Source organism: Chiloscyllium plagiosum, unplaced genomic scaffold, assembly GCF_037043375.1.
Source record: "Chiloscyllium plagiosum isolate Xiang-an unplaced genomic scaffold, Cpla_swu_hap1 HiC_scaffold_20, whole genome shotgun sequence".
Taxonomy (NCBI): domain Eukaryota; kingdom Metazoa; phylum Chordata; class Chondrichthyes; order Orectolobiformes; family Hemiscylliidae; genus Chiloscyllium; species Chiloscyllium plagiosum.
The window spans coordinates 64,169,734-64,194,964 of record NW_028270158.1 but is presented as its reverse complement, the minus strand read 5'-3'; the positions used below and the strand labels follow the sequence as shown (position 1 = coordinate 64,194,964).

The 25,231-nt window shown below is 40.5% G+C and overlaps 1 protein-coding gene across 2 annotated transcripts in view; it reads right to left on the bottom strand.

Moving 5' to 3' along the window:
• Positions 1 to 25,231, bottom strand: part of pemt (phosphatidylethanolamine N-methyltransferase) — a 153,744-nt gene that overhangs the window by 24,805 nt on the left and 103,708 nt on the right. The window contains exons 5-6 of one of the 2 annotated variants that reach the window (XM_087998029.1): positions 21,691 to 21,854; positions 9,019 to 9,125 (exon numbers count right to left, since the gene is read on the bottom strand). In XM_087998029.1, coding sequence (XP_087854155.1) covers positions 9,105 to 9,125; positions 21,691 to 21,854 — 185 coding nt within the window. In that variant the 3' untranslated portion in view covers positions 9,019 to 9,104. Of the gene's footprint in view, positions 1 to 9,013; positions 9,126 to 21,690; positions 21,855 to 25,231 lie in introns of those variants that run through there. The other variant, XM_043711053.2, reaches the window with a different exon arrangement.

Here is a 25,231-nt window from a genome sequence, read left to right as displayed (position 1 = left end):
CTTGATTGGGCTCACTATCCATCATCTTCAACATTCACTCCTTTCACCATCTTCACAGTAGTAGCAATTTATATCATGTACATGATGCACAACACCTCACTCCTTTGACAACACCTTCAAAACTACATCCTCTCCCACTTAGAAAGACAAGGGCAGCAAATGCATTGGAATACCACCACTTGAAAGCTCCCCTCCAAGTTTCACATCACCCTTACTTGGAACTTTCTTGCTATCCCTTCACTGTCACTAAATCAAAATTCCTGAAGTCCCTTCCTAACATTGCTGTGGGTGTTCCTATACCTCAAGGACAAAGCATGAACGTTTGCCTAGCCAGCAGTACCCACATACCTTGAATGGAGTTACAAACATGACAATCAGGTGGTATGAGTAGATAATGGTAGGTTAAGTTCAACGTGAAGAAGTGTGAGGTGATACATTTTGGTACAAAGAACATGGAGATACAGTAAGGCACAGACTAGAGGAGCAAAGAGGTTATGATGAACATGTATAAGACACTTCAGCTGGAGTGCTGTGTGCAGTTCTGAGTGCCACACTTTAGGAAGGATGTGAGAGAGTGCAGAAGTGGCTTAAGAAAATGATCCCTGGGATGAGACACTTCCATTATGAAGATAGATTGAAACTGTTTTTCTTGGAGAGAACCAAGCTTTCAAAATCATGAGGCGAGCTGAACAGCTGTTCCGTCTCAAAGAAGTATTGAGAACAAGAGGGTACAGATGTAAGGTAATTTGCAAAAGAAAGAAATGTGATGATACAAGGGAAAAAAACGTATTCAAAGAGCGGGTCACTGGACTCTGGAATGCACTGCCTGGAAATGTGGTGGAGGCAGGCTCAACTGAGGCATTCAAGAGGGCACTGGATAGTTATTTTAATTGATTATTTAGGGTTATGGAGTCAAGTTAGGAGAATGGCACTGTACCATAATGCTCAGTCGAAGACACAACGGGCCAAATGACCTCAGTAACAAATTTAAGACCGTGATCATGCATCCAATCTCCTGTCAAAATGCCTAAACCTCATATTTTTGGGCTTCTTTTCCTTCTGGATTTTAATTAAGTATAGAATTTTGTTACCACCTTCGTTTTGACTCTGGAATTGTAATCTGATCTCTAACTTCTGCTCTCTTTTCCTCCTTCTAAATAAAATGCTGTGCTCTCGAGCATAAGCAGAACAGGATTTTGACTTCATTGGTGAAGAATATTAGATGTGGCAATCCCTACTATAAACCCACACTGAACAGTCATTTAGTCCTACCTTTAAAAGAAAATGTGGTCTGGTACAAACACAATCAACTTAAAGTTGTAGTTGCATTCCTGAAAATTATGAATTCAAGTGAAACAACTCAAATGAGTCATGGGTTCCCTTAGGAATTAATAATATAACTGGAGTTAGATTATTTTCTATGTTGCTCACTTGGAAAAAACAAATATATAAGTGCAGCATATATAAGAATTACTACATTGCGTTTGATCAATACTGTGAATTTCTGTAGTAAATACAGTTGCCTTGCTTTAAATTGTTTTGCTTTAAGGTTTCTCAGGTTTTAGGACCAATGTTGCCAATTTATATCTTCAATTTCAATTCAATATAATTGTGTTTCACTTCAACATCATTTTGCATTGTTTCACATTGATGGAACTTCGAATTGCTAACTTCCTGAAACTGCCAGGAGGCAGCCAGATTCATCAAACGTCTTGTGGAAAGTAGAAGCCATCTGGGAGATTTTAGAAGGACAATCCTGTGATTCGATATTTCATGCAGAAGCTCTGACTGGCTACATTTAGTTCATTGTATTTGCAGCAGCTGCACAGGTGCTATGTGAGCACATAGCATGTGATTGATACAGCATGTATGCACACTACCCATGAATATCGCTGCTGCTGCCTGATTGTTTACCCACTGAAGAGAAAATGAGGTCTGCAGATGCTGGAGATCAGAGATGGAAATGTGTTGCTGGAGAAGCGCAGCAGGTCAGGCAGCATCCAGGGAACAGGAGAATCGACGTTTCGGGCATTAGCCCTTCTTCAGGAATGTTTACCCACTGACACTGTCTGAATCTCAAACTAACTTCCAGTAAGAATGAGGGAACTAAGGAGAAAATGGGCTCAGTGGTTAGCACTGCTGTCTCACAGCAGCAGGGACCCGGGGTCAATTCCAACCTTGGGTGATTGTCTGTGTGGTGCTTTGCATGTGCCTGTGTGGGTTTCCACTAATGCTTCAGCTTTCTCCTACAGTGCAAGGATGTGCAGGTTGGGTAGATTGGTCATGCTAAATTGCCCATAATGTGCAGGGATGTGCAGGCTAGGTGGATTAGCTATGGGAAATGCAGGGTTAGCGGGATAGGGTAGAGGGCTGGGTCTGGATGGGATGCTGTTCAGAAGGTCAGTACAGACTTGATGGGCCAAATGGCCTCCTTCTGCTCTGTAGGGATTCTATGATTCTATGACAGGAAGCAAAGGGGCAAGAGATTAAGAGAAGAACTTAACTGTTATATATCCCTGCCCGGAAAATTCATACCACCGGTACCCAGCCCAGATATCTTTTGACATCTCAAAGAAAGTCTCAAAGCTTGAAAACAGGTTGGATCACTTGATGCCCGATACCTGCGAGGTGAGAAAAATAAATGCACCGATTTAGAAAAATCTAAAATGAGTCACTTGTCTGAAGACAATGTTGTTGTTTATGAAATTGGTTTTGTTGAAACAATGTTTCAATCAATTGTCAGTTGCTAGGACCGTGGTGAAATGGCAATGATGTTATAGGAAATGATAACCAAGGCCCAATTTAAAGCCTGGTCCTTTCACATATTTGTAACAGTTTTAAAATTTGGGCACTTGACCTCAACCCTGGCAGAAATGTCACCGATGTTTAATGTGATTCATCAGGGCAGCACAGTTTTATTGGTTTTCTTATAAAATTGTAAAGTTGAACACAACTTGTGTTGGAAACCAAAATTAAACACAAATCCTGAGGTGGTTGTTGTGAGAGAGAATGGAGAAAGAAAATGGTGCAGGTAAATAGTTCCTTAAAAGTGGTGTCACAGGTAGACAGGGTGGTGAAGGCAGTATTTGGCATGCTTGCCTTCATTGGTTAGAGCTCAGTACAAGAGGTGGGATGTCACAAGATGTTGTACAAGACATTGGTGAGGCCACTTTTGGAGTACTGTATACAGTTCTGGTCATCCTGCTATATGAAACATGTTATTAAACTGGAAAGGGTACAGAAAAGATTTACAAGGATGGTACTGAGACTGGAAGCTCCCCTCCAAGTTATAAGGAGAGGCTGGATAGTATCGGCCATTTTTCCCTAGAGTGTAGGAGGTTGATAAGTGACCTCATCGAGGTTTAAAAAATTATGAGAGGCATAGAGAAGGTGAAATGCCAAGGTTTTCTCCCCAGTGTAGGGGAGTTCAAAACTAGAGGGCATAGGTTGAAGTTGAGAAGGGAAAGATTTAAAAGGGACGAAAGGGGCAACATTTTCCACACAGAGGGTTGTGTATATATGGAACAAACTACCAGAGGAAGTGGTAGAAGCGGGTAAAATGACAACATTTATAAGACTTTTGGACAGGTACACAAACAGGAAAGGTTTAGAGGGATATGGGCCAAATGCAGGCAAATGGGACTAGTTCAGCTTGGGAAACCTGATCAGCATGGCCAAGTTAGACCGAAGGGTCTATTTCCGTGTTACATGACTCTATGTCTCTTTTAATAGATATCAGAAACGGAATCTGAGAGAGTAGCCAAGGTTAAGTTGGGTAAGATGGCCAGATGGATGAGAAGTTGGGCTAGTGAAGAAATTCACCTGCATGTGCTGTGCTTCCAACTTTCTGTGATACCATTTTTGTGACATCTCCTAGAATACAACTCGCCAGAGTTGACAACTCCAATGTGACACTGTGACCGATCGGCACCATTCTGAAGCAAGTGTGATCAGAGGTGGTTGTTTGCACTTGAGGATAACAAGGCTTCTTTCAACAAACTCTCAAGCAAAGTTATCAATAAAGAGTATCCAGAACATGTTAAAGCTTGGCTGCTCATTTCTGTGTGGAAAAGTCCTTCTTCTTGAATCTTCAAGCTGATTGTATTTGTGGAGCCCCACTGTGCCTGCTGTTATCTAATTTGCATTTATTTAGCATATCTTTTATATTTAATAATGCATTTTGTTTTACAATTTTTTTTTGTTAGGAATGCAGAGTATATGGATGATACAGTATTTAAACTTGTACATTGGAGATTTCTAGAAAAAACAGAAAACATCCAAGAATGTTCCTGGGGCAGAGAGATTTCAGCCTGTGGATAGGTTGGAGTATTGGGTTGATCGCTTTACAAAACAGAAAGTTGACAGGGGTCATATTTGGGATGTTCAAAACCTTGGGGAGTCTGAACAGAGATGATCAGAAGAAACTGTTCCTGTTAACGAAAGGGTCAGGAACCTGAAGATACCATCTTAAATAAAACAGCAAAAGAACTGAAGGTGACGGGAGGAAATAGTTTTTCCTCCCCCACAGTGCGTGGTGATGATCTGGAATGAATTGCTTGAGTGTGTGGTGGAAACAATTTCAAATTGACTTTTTAAAGGAATTGAAATTATCTTAAGACAAAAAAAATTGTAGGTTGACTGGGAAAGGGCGGGATGTAGACTGAGTTGCCTTGCGCATAGGCTGAATGGTGTCTTCCATTTATTCTAACTATGACTCTAACTGCCTTTTGAAACTGTAGTATGCACTAGTTGATAAGGGCTCAACAAATTCAGAAGTTATTAATGCTTTGCCTTGTAAGTGTTTTTTTTACATGGAGTCACAGAGTCATACAGAACTAAAACAGACCCATCGGTCCAATTGTCCATGCTGATCAGGTTTCCCGAACTAAACTAGTCCCATTTGCCGACGCTCGACCCATACCCCTTCAGACACTTCCTGTTCATGTATCTGCCCAAAAGTCTTTTAAATGTTCTAACTATACGTGCATCTACCTCTTCATCTGGCAGTTCACCTCTACATATGAACCACTGTGTGTGTGGAAAAAGTTGCTCCTCAGGTCCCTCTTAAATATTTCTCTTCTCACCATAAAATAATGCCCTCAAGTTTTGAACTCCCCAACTCAAGGGAAAAGACCTTTGCTATTCACCTTATCTATGCACCACTGAGCTGATATCTGCGGTCAACATATCGTGAAGCAACCAAAATAGATTAACTTTTTAACTGACAATGAATTACTCTCTACTGATACAGCGACTACAATAGGTAGGCCCCGGCTTGTTCTGGAATCCATTCGTAAATTGACTTGTATGCAAGTCAGAATATTATAACAGGCATTATTTTTATAATATATTTTTATTCAGAAAAAATAGATTTTTAAATATTACAACAAATACAAAACAATGTAATTCAAAACAGTACAAAAGTAGTACAAAACTAAACCCAAATAATAAAAGAAATTCCCCAACCCACCCTCCTATATGAATAACAGGCATTATTAAATAGCTATGCATAAGTACAGGAAATATTCTTTTATCAGATTTTTGAAATTACAACCCTGTATGGGATCACACTCCTAAGTACGAGTGTTCATAAATCGAACATTTGGAAATCAGAGACCTCCTGTAGAGTTACGGAACCATAGAGATGTATAGCATGGAAACAGACCCTTTGGCTCTGACCAATAAAGGAAAGCATAACAAGCGTCTTTTTCACTATCCTATCTACCTGTGACTCTACTTCCAAGCAACTATGAACCTGTACTCTTTGTTACTGTTTTATGACTGAATTAACTCCACCTTAGAGCATGGCATATTTCCTAGCTGTCAATATTGTATCGCAAGGGTGATTCTGATGCTAATTAATAGATTTGTGCAATTTAAAACTTTTAGGCTTGGATTAACAAGCATTGAAACTTAAGTAAAATCAAGCTTCTTATCAATAAATTGAAAGTGTATTTCTTGGAAATGGAATGAAAAGTGAATCATTACCAAAAATGGAACAGCAATTAGAAGAGAGAATAGTGTATATTATGTCAAGTTAAATCAGGCAATTGTTTAATTAATTAAGCACCCAATCTAATAAAACTAATCTAGATTGTTTTTCAAATTTTAAGTCAGTTTTTGGACATTTAGTACATAACAAATGTATTAAACAGATTTATAATGTCCCATTCAAGGAAATTAATTTCATTCCAAATACATAAAGGTCTTAATCAAATTTTGGACAAAATTTTAAATTACATGTCTACGCATTTATTATGGACATTATAATGAACATTATAAAATCTCTAGAACCAAATCGACATTTCATTATAGCATTAAAATCTGAAATGGTTTATTATTGTAGGTAATGAGCAAAATTAAAATTCTAATTTATAACTATTTGATCATCACTCCAAAACTTGGAGTGCAATTAATTTGTTCAGTTATAATTTCATTATCTTTAAAGAGGAGAACTTGAAGTACTGTACAGTGAAATAGTCTTATGTTAAAACAAAGTACCAGAGATCCATACATGTCAGTCAAGATTAAAATATATTTCTATATATTTTTAAAGTATATATCATAGATATATGTGTATTGCCCATTTTCAGAAAGACCTGGACAACATCGAAGCATCGAACCTTAGGTTCACGAGGTCAATTCCTGGAATGGCAGGATTACCTTATACTGAAAGACTGAAGCGACTGGGCTTGTATACCCTTGAGTTTCGAAGATTGAGAGGGGATCTGATTGAGACGTATAAGATTATGAAAGGATTGGACACTCTGGCAGTAGGAAACATATTTCCACTGATGGGTGAGTGCCGAACCAGAGGACACAGCTTAAAAATACGGGGTAGACCTCAGGACAGAGCTCAGGAGAAACTTCTTCACCCAGAGAGTGGTGGCTGTGTGGAATGCTCTGCCCCAGAGGGCAGTGGAGGCCCACTCTCTGGATTCATTTAAGAAGGAGTTGGATAGAGCTCTGAAAGATAATGGAATCAAGGGTTATGGAGATAAGGCAGGAACAGGATACTGATTAGGAATGATCAGCCATGATTATATTGAATGGCGGTGCAGGCTCGAAGGGCTGAATGGCCTACTCCTGCACCTATTGTCTATTGTCTATTGATGAAAAGTGGCATGGATATTATTAAGTGCCAGGTAATGACCATCTCCAACAAATGAGAATCTAAACTTTTCCCTTTGACATTCCCATTCCTGAATTCCCCATGATCAACATCCTGGGGCGGGTTACCATTGACCAGATACTGAACTAGACTTGCCATACAGAACATTGTAGCTATGAGAGAAGGTTAGAAGCTGAGAATTCTATGGCAATTCAGCTCCTGTCTCCTCAATGTCTGCCCACTATCTATAAGGCACATGTCAGGAATGATGGAATAATCTGTACTGGTTGGAGTCATCTCTGGCATATAGGAAGATAGATGGCTGTGGTTGTTAGAGATCAGTCGTCTTAGCTCCAGGACATCTTTCCAGGATTTTTAAGGATAATGACCTAGGCCTAACTATTTTCAGTTGTTTCATCAGTGACGTTCCCTCCATGATAAAGTCAGAAGTGGGAATGCTCACTGATAACTGCACAATGTTCTGCACAATTTAGGACTCCTCAGATACTGGAGTAGTCCATGTTCAAACGCAACAAGATCTGGTTAATATTCATGCTTGGGCATGTAACGCTTGAGCCACACAATGTTAGGTAAATGACCATCTCTAACCATCGCCCCTTGACATTCAATAGCATTACCATCACTGAGCCAACAATCTAGGGGTTACCATTGATCAGAACTGAATTGGGAATAGCCATATGAATACAGTGGATACAAAAGCAAGTCATAAATTTGGAATCCTGCAACAAATAACTCATCTCCCGAATCCACAAAGCCTTTCCACCATCTTCAAGGCTCTCACCTGCCTCCAACAACACCCACGAAGCTTGACACCATTCAGGACGAAGCAACCCACTTAATTGGAATCATATTCACTCCTTCCACTACTGATGCTCAGTAGCAGCAGTATGTGCCATCTACAAGATGCCTAGATAGCACCTTCAAAACCTATGACTATTACCATCCAGAAGAACAAGGGCAGCAGATAAGTGCAAACACCGCCAACTGCAAAATCCCCTCCAAGCTACTCACCATGCTGACTTAGAAATCTATCATTGTTCCTTCAGTGTCACTTGGTCAGACTCCTGGATTTCCTCCATGAGGACAGTGCAGGTTTACCGAGAGCATTGCAGTGGTTCAAGAAGGCAGCTCACCACCCCTTCTCAAGGGCAATGAGGTTTGGGTAATAAATACTAGCCCAGCAAAGATTCCCATGTCCCATGAATGAATATAAAAATAAGTGACTCATCACTTAAGGGTAATTAGAGCTAGTCAACAAATGCCAGTATGATGGTCATATCCAAAGAGTTCCTTAAAAAAATGCTGCCAGTCCAGAAACTGTATTAACACCTCATCTTTGGTTTCTGCTCTTTAGTCAACTTATCTTTAATGTACATGATTTGGAGATGCCGGTGTTGGACTGGGGTGTACAAAGTTAAAAATCACACAACACCAGGTTACAGTCCAACAGGTTTAATTGGAAGTACACTAGCTTTTGGAGCGACAAAGGATGAAGGATGAAGGAGCGTCGCTCCGAAAGCTAGTGTGCTTCCAATTAAACCTGTTGGACTATAACCTGGTGTTGTGTGATTTTTATCTTTAATGTAGATTAATTTCATTAAAGTTCCTAAACAATGCCTTATCAGATGCTTTTTAAAATCATTCTCTGTAATTCATTGTAAATAATAATTATCAATGATCTTCTTTAATCAAAGTGTGAAGTATTTTGTTTTAACTTGTGCAATAAAAGAATGGACAATAATAGTTACATTAGCATTCAGATCTCACTTTTCATGAAAATTCAAGGGCTCTATGTTACGAAAGGGAAAATGAAAATTAAGAGCGAGAAAGGAAGGCAAAGACAAGAAGAAATACAAAATGATTTTAAGTCTACATACTCACATGACAGCCCAGCCCAAGTAGACTAATGTGCTCCCCCAATACATAGGGTTCTCCATGAGATTAAAAGGAAAAGACAATATCTTGGCCTCCATCAAAACTCCAAAATAGTCTCCTGTGAAAAGTAGATGCTAATTTTAGTTGGCTTGTACAAGCAGTGCAAATTATTTCTTCACCACAGCTCACAGTATGTTTGCAATGGACTATATACACAAAGAAAATAATAATGCTATGATAACCAACTGATGGAACCCATATTTGCAGCTTGCTTTCTTTATGGTCAAGATAAAGATGCAAATATATTGTACCTTTCTTAAGATCAATATCCTAAAATGCCTTAATTAAGTAATTTAAGGTGTAGGTACAAGGTTTGAACACATGACAGCTAATATGCTTCAGTGATGTTAGTTTAAGGATAAATATTGGACAGGACCTCACAATAACACCTTGGGTATTTTATGTCAACCCAAGAGAGCAAATGGAAGTGGAGACTCAGGAGACTTGTGCTTCGTTCAGATAAGCATTCCAGTCTCTCACTATGGTTCTGAGGAAGGGTCATTGGATCCAAAATGTCAAATCTGATTTCTCTTCACAGATGCTGCCAGCCCTCCTGAGTTTTTCCAGCAATTTCTGTTTTTGTTCTCAATATAGTCTCCTTCACTGGTGAGACCAAATGCGGACTGGGGGAACTGCTTTGCAGGAGACCTCTGCTCGGTTCGTAGTAATGTCCCCATCACCCCAGTTACTTGCCATTTTAATAATCCACCATGCTGTCTTGTAAACATTCCCCTCCTGGGCCTGGTACGACCTTCCCACGAAGGATAAATTTAAGCTGGAGGAGTAACACCTCATTTGCCGCTTTGGCACTTTTTAGTCTTTCAGACTCAATATTAGAGTCATAGAATTTTTGCAGCGTAAAGACAACCTTTGGCCATCATGTTCACACTGGTATTCAAACATCGACCTAATCTAATCTAATTTCCCAGCACTTGGCCCATAGCCTTTGGTGCTATGGCATTTCAAGTGGTCATCTGAATAGTTCCTAAATGCCTTGATGGTTCATGCATCTATTACCCTTTCACTCAGCAAGTTCCAAGATACGAAGAACTGTTTGGGTGAAAATCTATCTTCAAATCTCCATTCGTCCCATCGAGTCTGCACTGATACATAGAACATAGAACAGTACAGCATAGAACAGGCCCTTCAGCCCACGATGTTGTGCCGACCATTGATCCTCATGTGAGGTAAACCTAATGTACGAACCCTCAAATTTCTGTGACCATTTGCATGTCCAGCAGTCTCTTAAATATCCCCAATGACCTCGCTTCCACAACTGCTACTGGCAACGCATTCCATGTTCTCACAACTCTCTGCGTAAAGAACCCGCCTCTGACATCCCCTCTATACTTTCCGCCAAACAGCTTAAAACTATGATCCCTCATGTTAACAATTTCTGCCCTGGGAAAAAGTTTCTGGCTATCAACTCTATCTATGCCTCTCATTATCTTGTATACCTCAATTAGGTCCCCTCTCTTCCTTCTTTTTTCCAATGAAAAAAGTACGAGCTCAGTCAACCTCTCTTTGTAAGATAAGCCCTCCATTCCAGGCAGCATCCTGGTAAACCTCCTCTGAACCCTCTCCAAAGCATCCACATCTTTCCTATAATAGGGCGACCAGAACTGGACACAGTATTCCAAGCGCGGTCTAACCAAAGTTTTATAGAGCTGCAACAAGATCTCACGGCTCTTAAACTCAATCCCCCTGTTAATGAAAGCCAAAACGCCGTAATTTTTCTTAACAACCCGGTCCAACTGGGTGGCCATTTTAAGGGATCTATGTACCTGCACACCAAGATCCCTCTGTTCCTCCACACTGCCAAGAATCCTATCCTTAATCCTGTACTCAGCTTTCAAGTTCGACCTTCCAAAATGCATCACTTCGCATTTATCCAGGTTGAACTCCATCTGCCACCTCTCAGCCCATCTCTGCATCCTGTCAATGTCACGTTGCAGCCTACAACAGTCCTCTATACTGTCAACGACACCTCCAACCTTTGCGTTGTCTGCAAACTTGCTAACCCATCCTTCAATCTCCTCATCCAAGTCATTATTAAAAATTACAAAGAGTAGAGGCCCAAGAACAGAGGCCTGTAGAACACCACTCACCACTGACTTCCAGGCAGAATATTTTCCTTCCACTACCACTCGCTAACTTGTCGACCAGCCAATTCTGTATCCAGACAGCTAAATTTCCCTGTATCCCATTCCTCCTGACTTCTGAACGAGCCTACCATGGGGAACCTCATCAAATGCCTTACTCCATATACACCACATCCACCGCTCGACCCTCATCAACTTGTCTAGTAACATCCTCAAAGAACTCAATAAGATTTGTGAGGCATGACCTGCCCCTCACAAAGCCGTGCTGACTGCCTTTAATCAAGCCATGCTCTTCCAGATGGTCATAAATCCTATCCCTCAGAATCCTTTCTAACACCTTGCAGATGACAGACGTGGGACTGACTGGTCTGTAATTGCCGGGGATTTCCCTATTTCCTTTTTTGAAGAGAGGAATTACATTTGCCTCCCTCCAGTCCTCAGGTATGACTCCTGTGGAGAGCAAGGATGCAAAGATCTTCGTAAGCGGCGAAGCAATCACATTTCTCGCTTCCCAAAGCAGCCGAGGACAAATCTGGTCTGGCCCTGGCAACTTGTCAATCTTAATGTTTGTCAAAGTTTTCAACACATCAGCTTCCTCAATCTCTATCTGTTCCAGCATGCTTACCTCCTCCTCAATGGTTTCATTCACTACGAGGTCCTTTTCTTTAGTAAAGACAGATGCAAAAAACTCATTTAGGGCTTCCCCTACCTCCTCAGACTCTATACACAAGTTCCCTATGCTATCCCTGATCGGCCCTACTCTTTTTTTGATCATTCTCTTATTCCTCACATACGTGTAAAATGCCTTTGCGTTCTCCCTAAGCCTTTTTCGTGCCCCCTCCTGGCTCTCCTCAGACCATTTTTGAGCTCCTTCCTCGCCTGCCTGTAATCCTCTAGAGCTGAGCAAGACCCTTGCTTCCTCCACCTTACATAAGCTGCCTTCTTTCTTTTGATGAGAAGCTCCTGCGCTCTCGTCATCCAAGGTTCCTTTATCTTACCCCTTCTTGCCTGTCTCAGAGGAACACATTTGTGCATCACTTGCAACAACTGTTCCTTAAACAGTCTCCACATGTCTATAGTGCCCTTTCCATGGAACAATTGCTCCCAGTCAATGCTTCACAACTCACGTCTGATAGTATCATAGTTTTCTTTTCCCCAATTAAATATCCTCCCATTGTGCCTGCTTCTCTCCTTCTCCGTAGAATGTGAGGCAGTTGTGGTCACTATCACCAAAATGCAAGATCTGACACCTGCCCCGGCTCATTGCCAGTTCCAGTTGCTCCTTCTCCCGCTTTGTCTACGGCATTAAGAACACCATTTACCAGCTCCTTTCAGTTCTGAAGAGCAGTTACATCAGATTTGAAACGTTAACTATTTCTTTCTTTACTGATGCTGTCAGACCAGCTGAGTTGCTCCAGCACATTCTGATTTCATTTCAGATTTTCAGCATCTACAGTATTTTGTTTTTATTAGAATGTAAAGTTATTTGCTTTAAAGGCTGCAAGCAGCATCACACTTGCTTTGCTCGAGGGTCATATTATCAGAGCAACCTGATTAACTTACCTCCTAAAATATCAACTACTTTCAGTCATTTACTTGTGTATTCTACAACGTGAAAATATCTCATATTCTATCAAACTGTTCAGTTTCCAAGGTGACAGTAATTACTGCAGACTCCCACATCCTGGGCTATTTGATTATTGAAAAGATTAATGTAGTGTTTTAAATTAAAAAACAACATATCAAGGTGACATTTTTGAAATGCTTTAACTAGGTTAAAAAGTCATTACCAGTATGGGGTGGGCCAGAGAGGAGTAGAGTGAAACAGCTTATAAAATAAACAGAAAATGCGGGAAATACTCTGCAAATCTGGCAGAAACCAGTTTTTGTAATATTTTCCCTTTTGGATATTTGAAAATATGTTTACACTGAACAAGAGGAATAGCAGAGAAAAGCCAGTTGTTGAACAACGTTTCAAGCAGGATCTTGCTGCTACACTTGGATTACTTGTTTCATCAGAAGTATCTTTAAATGTTCTCACAAGTTAACTTCATAGTACAGCTGCAGGATAAACCCAGTGCTTAGGCTTTCTGTTAGATCACTGGGGATCTGTACCTCAACTCCATTTATCAAACTTTGCTCCACAATCTTGATAACCTTTACCTGACAAAAATATTTAGATTGGCCCAATATCCTCAGACTTCTGGAATAAATAGCTTGTGATATTTATTAACTTTGTGTGAAAACACTTCCTGATCTTGCACCCACGTGGGCTGGCTTTACTTTGATTTTGTTTTCGATTCTGTTCCCAGGGGATTTAGTTTAGTGTAATAGACACCTACAGAAAAAGGCACTTTGACTGCTTGTGCCAGTATCAGTCAAAAACAACCACCTAACTATTCTAATTCCACTTCCCAGCACTTTGCCCAAAGCCTTGTATGCCTTGCAAGTGCACATCAAAATATTTCTTAAACGTTATGAGTGTTCTTGCTGCTACCACCTTTGCAGGCAGTGAGCTTCACCATCTTCTAGATGAAAACATTTTTCCTCACATCTTCTCTAAACCTGATGCACTATACGTTAGATCTATGCCCCCTAGTCACTGATCCCTCCATCATGGGGAAATGTTTCTTCCTGTCTGCCTTATGTAAGCTGCTCATAAATTTATACATCTCGATCATGTCCCCTCTCAATCTTCTCTGCTCTAAGGAAAACAACCTCAGTCTGTCCAATCTCTCATCATAAGTGAACCTCTCCAACCCAGACAATATCCTGGGAAATCTCCTCTGCATCCTGTCCAGTGCTATCATATCCCTCTTATGATGCACATTTCAGCATTGCACACAATACTGTAGCTGTGGCTGAACTGCGTTTCATGCAGTTTCAGCATAATGTCCCTGCTCTTAAACTTTATGCCTTGACTAAGAAAGGCAAGTATACCTTATGCCTTCTTAACCACTTTATCAACCTGTCCTACTATTGTTAGGGACTGGTGTACTTGCACACCATGGTCCCTCTGATTCTCAATGCTTCCCAGGGTCCTACCTTCCATCATCTATTTCCTTGTCTTGCCCAGGTGTGTTACCTCACAGTTATCTGGAATAAATTCCATTTGCCACTGACTAATCCTTCTATGTCCTCTTCTAGTCTAACGTTATCCTCACCATCATTTTTTGTATCATCTGCGAACTTACTGATCAACCCTCCTCATTCAAGTCTAAATAGTTTATATAAACCACAAAGAGCAAGGGCCCCAACAGTGACCGCTGTGTGATCCTAATATTTGACAGGCTTCCAGTCAAATAAACATTCCTCAACATCACCCTCTGCTTCTTGCCACTCAGCTAACTGCGGATCCAATTTACCAAATTTTCTTTGATATCATGGGCTCTTACTTTTGTTATCAATCTCCCATGTGGGACCTTACCAAAGTCTTGCTGTGGCCAAAGAGGAACCTAAAATTTTTGCAAGTGTCCCTATTTCCTCTCTTGTCTCACTCAACAATCTGGGATACATTTCATCTCCCCCTGGAGATTTATCTACTTTTAAGCCTTCCAGACGACTCATAATACCCTCTCTGTTTATGTTAATTTTAATTGTATCATAAACCTTCTCTGATTCTGATACCCATATTGCTCCTCTCATTAGTAACACCAATCCAAAGTATTCATTGAAAACCCTACATACATCCTCTGGTTCTGCACACAAGATACCACTATGGTCTTTAACGGGCTCTGCTGTTTCCCTCATCCTTTTACTCTTAATGAATCTGTAAAACAACTTAGAACTTTTCTTTATTTTACCTGCCAGTAGCTTTTCATACCCCCCTTTAATTCCTTTTAAGTTCTCTCTTGCACATTCTAAACTCCTCTGGAGCATCTGCTATTTTGTGACCTTGGTATCAGGCATGACCCTCACTTTTTGGCATCCTATTGAATCCTCTATAAAATTTTAATCACATCAATCACATCACTCTCATCTTTGAGACACAACGCTATGAAACCTGTTCTCCTAATTTTCTGACTTTAGTGCACCAGGGAAATAAACGTTAGGGGGCGTACATATTATCTTCTGAACTTAAGTTTTGAAAAGGTTTAGTTAATATGAAGCTAGGGTTCTGAATCTAAATAAAGGGAACTACAAGCTTATGAGGGGCAAGTTGGCAATGATGGATGAGGAACCTTAAAAAAGATTTGCTTTGTATAGGCAATGGTTAATATTTAGGGAACGTGTGCATGAATTACAACAATTATTCATGCCTATCTGGTGCAAAAGTGAAATAGGTAAGATTACTAAGCATGGTTTCCAAAAGAAACATGGATCAAAAGAAATGGTTGCAGAATTGAACACATATTTGAGTTCTGTCTTCATAAAACAGGACAAAAATTATTTCCCAGAAGTGTTAGGGAAACATGGATCTAGTGAGAGGGAGGAATTAAAGAAAATTAGTATTAGCAAATAAAATTGGCACTGGGGAATATAATGGGGGTAAAAGCTGACAAATTCCCACGGCCTGACAATCTACATCATTGAGGCCCTGGAAATACTGATGTATTGGTGGCTGCTTTCCAAAAGTCTATAGACTCTGGAGTGGTTCCTACAGATTCAAAGGCGGCAAGTATAACTCTCTTTTTGTAAAAAGTGGGATAAAGAAACACAACATCAGTAATGGGGTAAAGGCTACATTGATTATAAGAGATGCGATAACTGAACCCTTGGAAAAAAATAGACAAAGTCAGCATGGATTTATAGAAGAGAAATCATGTTTAACACATTTACTGGAAAATGTTTGAGGATATAACTCATTGAATAGATAAGGGAGAACCAGTTGATTTGGATTTTAAAAGGTTTTTGATAAAGTTCGACATATGAGGTGAACAGACGAAATTAAAGCACAGAGTATTTGGGGTAATATATTGACATGGATTGAGAATTGATTGACAGACCACAAACAGACAGTGGGAATATATGGATTTTTTTTCTGGGTGGCTTGTGGTGTACTGCAGGGATCAGCTCTTGGGCTTTAGATATTCACAACATATGTAAATGACCTGGATGAGGAAACCAAACATAACTTCCCAACTTTGCTGATGATACAAAATGGTGAGTTTGTGAGTTGTGATGAAGATGCAAGGAGGCTTCATGGTGCTGCAAACAAGTTGATTGTGGGGGCAAATACATCTCAAATATATGCAAAATAGCTATTTTTCAAGTTATACACTTTCAACTGAGAAACAGAAAACCTAAGTATCATTTAAATGGTGATTATCCTGGAAAATGTGGCTATACAAAAGGATCTAGGTATCCTTGTACACTAGGCAATGAAAGTAAGCTGAGGGCTGCAGCAAGCAAAGGTATGTTGGCCTTTATTGCAAGAGGATTTGAGTTCAGAAGTAGGAATATCCTACTCAGTTATACAGGGCCTTGGAAAGACCACACCTGCAGTATTATGTGTAGTTTTGGTCTCCCCAGCTAAGGGAAGACACACTTATCATAAAAGGTTTTTGATAAGGTTCTACATATGAGGTGAATGGACGAAATTAAAGCACAGAGGATTTGGGGTAATATATTGACATGGATTGAGAATTGGTTAACAGACCAGGAACAGACAGTGGGAATATATGGAGTTTTTTCTGGGTGGCTTGTGGTGACCAGTGACTTGGCTGATACTAGGGATGACAAGACTGTAGTATGACAGGAAATTAATTTGACTAGGAAGAATGAGAGTAGGAATGATTAAAACAAATAATATTCAAAGCAATGGACAGACTACTTGCAGGGAGAATGCTTCCCTGATTGGGAGTCTAGAACTGGGGTCCAGGATATACAATAGATCATTTAGGACTGAGATGAAAAGAAATATTTTGACTCAGAGGGGGTCAACCTGTGGAATTCACTACCACAGAAGGCTGTGGAGGTCAAGTCACTTAGTACATTCAAGATAGATTTGGAATCATACAGTGCAGAAGACGCCCTGTACAGCAGAGGGGGGGACAGAGAGTGGTGTTGCAGATGGCCCCGAGTTACACTATGTAGTTAATAGTTTAATAGACGTTATGGTCTAACTTTTCCTGGAACTTTTACTTTATTTCATTAAAACACTCTGAAGTCAGATTTAAATGGAGCCTTTCAGAGGGTTTCATGCATACAAGAATTGCACAGTGGAAAACTGAATTTCCTGATAATTCCTTCAGAGAATGCTTCGATGGAGATTCCACAGGGTCTCTACATGCAGCACCCATGTGAAAGAATGACTGTCTGGCCACTGGAAAATCCAGGCCAAAATGATCAAGAATTGGTAACTGCAGGAAAGCCTTCACCAAATGAACAGCAGCAAAAGTGAAGAAACAAACAAAAGCCACATTTGCTTCTGGTGAACAAACAGGGTTCACATGTCCTTCGCGTCAGAAGAAATTCATTATTAATGTATAATCATTGCAACCGTTCACATCTATTGGAACCAGTATTGGCATCAGTTAAGTGTGTCGACCTGTTGCACCTAGCACTGCATTGCTCTATCATGCCAAAGGTAATCTCCAGCATCCGCAGTCCTCAGTTTTGCCTCGCACCTGTCATCACTCAGACAAATGTCAGCAGTTGTGGAGGGCAGCTCTAGCCCAGCAGTGTTGTCTGGGTGTACAATGGGCTTTTCAAATATGGCACAGACTCGAGGGATACTGGTGAATTCTGGGATATCCACGGAGTGACAAGTTGTTCTGGGAATGACATGTGCTAGGTGGGGAGGAAATTAGGTACGAGAGAATCCATAGCCGGGGCAGCAGGTAATCAATGAGATAAGTTTGGCAAGATAAGGCGAGAAATCCCGCAATGCCTATGGCGAGAATAAGTCCAAAAAATTCAAAGCAACTTTGACTCAGGCAGAAAAGTAGCAAGATTTAGTTCATTGGCATCATGGCAGTTTCAATGTTACCTAGTGAAGACTTCTAAGCTGTGGCACCAATTATCAAAAATGACCTGTAGATTGATGGAATGGAATACTTTCCCATTGAAGAAGTCAGTTTCATTATGATATGGTATTCTAAATGGGACGCGTGTATAAACTATGGTGCCCTGGCAAAGCCTATTTCTCAGGCTGTAGCACTACCCTTGTCACGGGGAAATGAAATGCTGCAGTGTGTTCTGATACAGATTGGATCAGGTACTGAGCTTGCAGGTGCATCCATTGCTCTATTTCTCTGTGCTTTTGTGGCACCATGACCACAGTAACAATGACCATTGGTGAATGTCAGAAGCAGAACAGGCCCTTAGTGATATAAGCAGTCAGCATTCACATCACTTACAAATGATGGTGTAGCCTACTCCTTCATACAGGGGAACATGATAGCACCATGGAATGTCTCTATACAGGCTTCTGACATAAAGGACCTTATTCCAATAAGTGCAGCACAAGTCATGCCATGCAAATGCTGTATGAGATAAAATGTGGCATTATTAGTGATACCTTGTCCTCCCAGCAGCATGTTGGCAAACACATATATTTTAATGGTAGAGGAAATCAGCTCCATGTTCCATTGATCTTGAACTGTCTTTGCGTACTGTGCTCCACTGTTGCCACTTTTTAGATCACCCGCAAATACTTCCAGGTTATTACAGAGGGTGGGGATGTTGAAAGGCAACGATTTCTGATGTAGCTTCTCAGAACATGTACAGAGTTAACAACTGTCAGTGCTATTACTAAAAATGGTTCTACCTAGCAGAGTCAGGGTAGCAGACCAAAGAAGCACCCAACCCCAAGCTCCATTTTGACTGCATCCATAAGTAATAGCAACAGTAGTAGGCCGTTCGGCCCTTCAAGCCTGCTCTGTCATTCAATAACAATGGCTGATCTGATGTTTCACACATCCACTTTCTTGTGTTTTTCCCATAACCTTTGATTCCCTAATGGACCAAGGATCCACCTCAGCCTGTAAATGTACACAATGACTCTGTCCCCACAGCTCTCTATCACAAGAAGTTTCAAAGATCCTCAACCCTCAGTGAAGAAATTCCTCATCTCAATCTTAACTAGCACCCCTTTATTCTGAGAATATGCCCCCTGACCTCGACTCTTTCACGAGGGGAAGCATTCTCTAAATATTTACCCTGTCAAGCCCCTTAAAAACCATACACGTTTTAATGAGATTACCTCTCATTTTTCTAAACTTCAGTGAGTAGAGCCCCAACCTGTTTAGCCTTTGTTCATATTAGGCATCAGTGTAGTGAACATGCTCTGAGCTGCCTCCAATGAAATGATAATGTTTCTTTAAATAAGGGGTCCAAAACTACTCTCAATACTCTGAATGTGGTTTCACCAGTACCTTGTACAGTTGCAGTAACACTCCCCCCTACTCTTATACTCCAATCTCCTTTAAATAAGGGCCAACATTTCATTAGCCTTCCTGATTACCTGCTGCAGTGTGCGAGTTTTCTGTGTTTCATGCACAAGTAATCCTAAGTCTCTTTATGTTGCAGCTGTATGCAGTTTTTCTCTATTAAATAATATTCTGTACTATTGTTCTTCTTTCCAAAATGAAGAATTTAACATTTTTACACATTTTAATCCATTTGCCAACATTTTGTGCGCTTACTTAACCTATGAATATCTCCCTGTAAACTGTTTCTATCTCTCTCTCAACCTACTTTTCACCTACTTTTGTGTTGTCTACAGATTGGGCTAAAGTACATTTACTTTCTTCCTCCACGTCATTAATATATAGTGTAAACAGTTGCGGTCCCAGTACTGATCCTCTGGAACCTCACTGGTCACAGGTTGCCAACCAGAAAAAGAAACCGTTATCCCCACTCACTGTTTCCTACCCTTCAGCCAAGTCTTGGACCCAATTCTTGGACAAAGCCCCATTCTCTGCAACTGGATCCTCAGTGTCCTGACCCACAGGCCACATTCAGTGAAGAATGGGGACAATATTTCATCCTCACTAACACTCAACACTAGAGCCCCCCCCAGAGGTGCATACTCAGCCCCTACTGTACTCACTGTATACCCATTATTGCATCGCTTAATGCCATTTACAGGTTCGCTGATGACATCACTACAGTGAGTCGAATCTCAGATGACGACGAAACAGACTACAGACAGGAGGTGGAAGACCTGGAAAAATGGTGCACTGAGAACATCCTAGCTCTCAACGCCAGCAAAACCAAGGAACTCATTATTGACTTTTGGCACGTGGTTACTCATGTCCCCCTACACATTAACAACACAGAGGTGAAAGAGGAGTGTCAACTGGAGACTGTCAAGCTCCTGGACTCTCCACAACAAGCTTTCTTGGACTCTTCATGTGGACGCATTAGTTACAAAGGCCCAACAATATCTCTTCTTCCTCAGGCAGCTGAGGAAATTTGGCATGAGGGTGGTACCCTTGCTAACTTTTATAGATGCGCCATTGACAGTATTCTGTCTGGATGTATCACTAACTGCTATGGCAACTGTATATCACTAACTGCTATGGCAACTGTATCATTCAAGATCAGAGACGGTTACAGAGAGTGGTGGAACTCGGCCCGGACAATCACAAAGGCCAACCTCCCATCTATAGAATCCATCTACCAGGCCCGCTATCAAGGAAAGGCCACCAGCATTCTCAAAGATCAATCCCACCCTGTACCTGTGTTTTTGTTTTTGCTGCTGTTTACCTACTACTTACTACCTATGCTCCAGAACTATGATCTGCCTGTATTGCTTGCGAGACAAAGCTTTTCACTGTGCCTCAGTACACATGACAATAAATTCACTTCAATTCAATTCTCTCGTTGTACCAATATATCACCTCCAAAACCATGGATTATCATCTTTTGACTTAACCTTTCATAAGGTATCTTGTTAAGCACTTCTTGGAAGTCCAAATTCAACACATCTAATGGAATCCCTCTATTTATTCTGGTTGAGGCTTCCTTGAAAAACTGTAATAAATTAGTCAGACATAATTTCCTTTTCATGAAGTGATGCCGACTCTGCTTGGTTGTGGAGACCAGAGACCAAACTTAGAATTTGAGTTTCTGTGCACCTTCACTCTGAGTCTCAGTAACGTCATGCGTCTATTTTCTTTCACACAATGCCACATGAGTAAATGCTCAATGATGCACTTAATGCATGACCTACAATATTAATATTTCAAATTTCACACAAGCACAATATTTTAAATGCATATTATAGAATCATACAGCACTGAAGGAGACTATATGGCCATCATGCTCCTTTGCCAGGTCTCTGAAGGAGTTGCTAATTAGTTTTACTTCCTCACTCTTTCCCCAAAGCCAAGCAATTGCTTCCTTTTTAAATATTTATTCAATTTCATTTGGAACATTATTCTTGGATCTGCTGCTTCTACCTTTTTAGGCAGTGAATTCCAGATCATAACAATTTGCTGAGTCTTTATCCTTGCATTTTGCTAACAATCTTAAAACTGTTACTGACCCCTCTGCAGTGGGAGCGGTTTCCCTTTATTTATTCCTATCAAAATTCTTCATAATTTTGAACAGATCTATTAAATGTCACTTAACTACTTTTGCTGAAAGGAAACCAGTTTTAATTCTTCTACTTTCTCCATGTAACTGAAGGCTCTTATCTCTAGTACAATTCAGGCAAGTGCCCTCCTTATCTTCATCATGACTGTAACATTTCTGTCTCCAATGTATAGCTCTCATGTTTGCCCAGCAAAACATGCCTGTAAGAGTAAGTAAACACAACATTTTTCAAACTTTAAATTTAGTTAATTTTGAACAAATAAGTTAAACACTGAATATCTTAAACAGTTGCTGTACAATTTTTACAATGTTCACAAGATTTACAACTCTCAGCAGATTACTTTATGACTTAAAGAACAGCAATAAATGTTATTATCTGCATGAATCTGAATTGTTAAACTATGATTCTTTTTCACTTTATGATAATCGTTTTTCCCAAAGTGTAAACGTTTTATTTACTGTAATGGATCTCAAGAGGATGTTAGGTTATTTGATGTAATACAGCTGTTGAAAATAGCTCTCTACAAAACTTTACATAGCTGCAACCTGGTTTAATCAAACCAATATAGTTGAATAGCTGTCATTTTGTATCAAAGGAACAGTTGGTTAACGATTCTGTATGCATGTGAAGACTGCAAAGTGAAAAATGCATTATACAGTTAGACAGCCTCGAGACAATTCACAACAAGCTCCCACATATTCTCAATACAGTGTTACTAAACATTTTTTTATCCTTTTGGCATCAGAAAATAACGATTTAGAGTAAATATCTATTCAGTAACCTCTATCATATTTGAACATGACCATATGTATACAGGGAAGCACTGCACAAATTAAATAAAAAAGAGAAAAGATGCATTTCAATTTGTTATTTCTACAGTTATTATCTACTTACTCCAAAAATGCGTTATCAAGACACAGTATCAAAAAAAAATAGTGTTTGTAGTTTTCTCTTTACAGGTTTGGAGACTTTTTAATACTAAATAAGATTTCAAAATCCTTTAAAAAATGTTTCAATGATTATCATTGGTATAAAAAGGTCTTGGAAAAGCCTAGGCTTACATTGAGACAGTATTAAAAATGCTGCCACATTTGGATATCTTTTATGACACTTGTGCCAAAAGTATCTCTGCAATGTTCACACAAAGTGCCTGTGTAAAGCAGCAATATTCAGTCCCATGGGTCAGCTCTGGTAATCTATTAGATCAGTATTGATCAGTCATTTAGCTCCACTAACCTGTTATTCCTTGACATCTTAATCTAACAAACATCTTTTCAATTGTAATAGTGCAAACTTCTAATAGTTCTAGCATTATGTAGAATTGGCATCACTTCATGAAAAGGAAATTATGTGACTAATTTATTACAGTTTTCAGGGAAGTCTCAACTAGAATAGATAGAGGGACTCCATTAGATGTGTTGAATTTGGACTTCCAAAAGATGCTTAACAAGGTACACCATGAAAGGTTAAATATTAACATTATAGGTCATATATTAAGTAGGTGCAGCTCATCCATTAAGTAGGTGCAGGGAATTTGGATGACTAGAGAAATTGAGGTTTTGGTTAAGAAAAAGAAGGAAGCATATGTCAAGTATAGATTGCAGAGATCGAATGAATCCTTAGAAGAGTATAAAGGCAGTAGGGGTATATCTAAGGTGGAAATCAGGAGAAAAAAGGCAGCATGGTAGCTCAGTGGTTAGCACTGCTGCCTCATAGCGCAAGGCACCCGGGATTGAATCCCACCTCAGGTGACTGTCTGCGTGGAATGTGCACATTCTCCCTGTGTCTGCGTGGGTTTCCTCCGGGTACTGCGGTTTCCTCCCACAATCCAAAGATGTGCAGCTTAGGTGAATTGGCCATGATAAATTGCTCATAAGGTTAGGTGCATTAGTCAGAGGGAAATGGGTCTGAGTGGGTTACTGTTCGGATGGTCGGTGTGAACTTGTTGGGTCGAATAACCTGTTTCCACATTGTAGATAACCTAATCTAACCTAATCAAAAAAGGGGATATGAGATACCTTTGCAAACAGGGTTAAGGAGGATCCAAAGCGATTGGATTAAGAACAAAAGGGTAACTCGGGAGAGAATAGGGCCCCTCAAAAATCAGGCAGAGGTGGGTACTGTAGATGCTGGAGATTAGAGTCAAGATTAGAGTGGTGCTGGAAAAGCACAGCCAGTCAGATAGCATCCGAGGAGCAGGAAATTTGACGTTTTGGGCAAAAGCCATCATTCCTGAAGAAGGGCTTTTACCTGAAATGTCGATTTTCCTGCTCCTCGGAAGCTGTCTGACTGGATGTGCTTTTCCAGCACCACTCTAATCTTGACTCCCCCACCCCACCCCACCCCCCTCAAAAATCAGTAAGGCTGCCTGTGTGTGAAACCGTAGGAGATGGGAGACTTACTAAATGAGCATTTTGCATCAGTGTTTACTATGGAGAAGGACATGGATGATATAGAATGTGGGGAAATAGATGGTGTCCATATTACAGAGGTGGTCGTGCTGGATGTCTTAAAATGCATAAAGGCGGATAAATCCCCAGGACCTTATCAGGTGCACCTGAGATCTCTGTGGGAGGTTAGGGAAGTGATTGCTGGGTGCAGGTGAGGTGCCAGAAGATTGGAGATGGGCTAATATGATGCCATTGGAAAGGTGGTAAGGAAAAGCCAGGGAACTATAGACCTGTGAGCCTGACGTCGGTGGTGGGCAAGTTGTTGGAGGGAGTCCTGAGGGACAGGATTTACATGTATTTGGAAAGGCAAGGATTGATTAAGGATATGCAGCATGGCTTTGTGTGAGGGATATCATGTCTCGCTAACTTGATTGAAATTTTTTGAAGTAGTATCAAAGAAGACTGATAAGGGCAGAGCGGTGGATGTGACCTATATGGACTTCAGTAAGGCGTTCAACAAGGTTCCCCATGGGAGACTGGTTAGCAAGGTTAGATCTCATGGAATACAGGGAGAACTCACCATTTGAATACAGAACTGGCTCAAAGGTAGAAGATAGAGGGTAGTGGTGGAGAGTTGTTTTTCAGACTGGAGGCCTGTGAACACTGGACGCCACAGGATCGGTGTTGGGTCCACTACTTTTCGTCATCTATATTAATGATTTGGATGTGAGCATGAGAGGTATAGTTAGTAAGTTTGCAAATGACACCAACATTGGAGGTGTAGTGGATAGCAAAGAAGGTTACCACAGATTACAACAGGATCTTGATCAGATGGCCAACGGGCTGAGAAGTGATGTTGCAAAACTTGAAAGGGTTCAGAAAAGATTTACAAGGTCGTTGCCAGGGTGGGAGGATCTGAGCTACAGGGAACGGCTGAACAGGCTGGGGCTGTTTTCCCTGGAGCGTCGGACGCTGAGGGGTGACCTTATAGAGGTTTACAAAATTATGAGGAGCATGGATAGGATAAATAGGCAAAGTCTTTTCCCTGGGGTCGGGGAGTCCAGAACTAGAGGGCATTGGTTTAGGGCGAGAGGGAAAGAGACCTAAGGGGCAACTTTTCCATGCAGAGTGTGTTAAGTGTATGGAATGAGCTGCCAGAGGAGTGGTGGAGGCTGGTACAATTGCA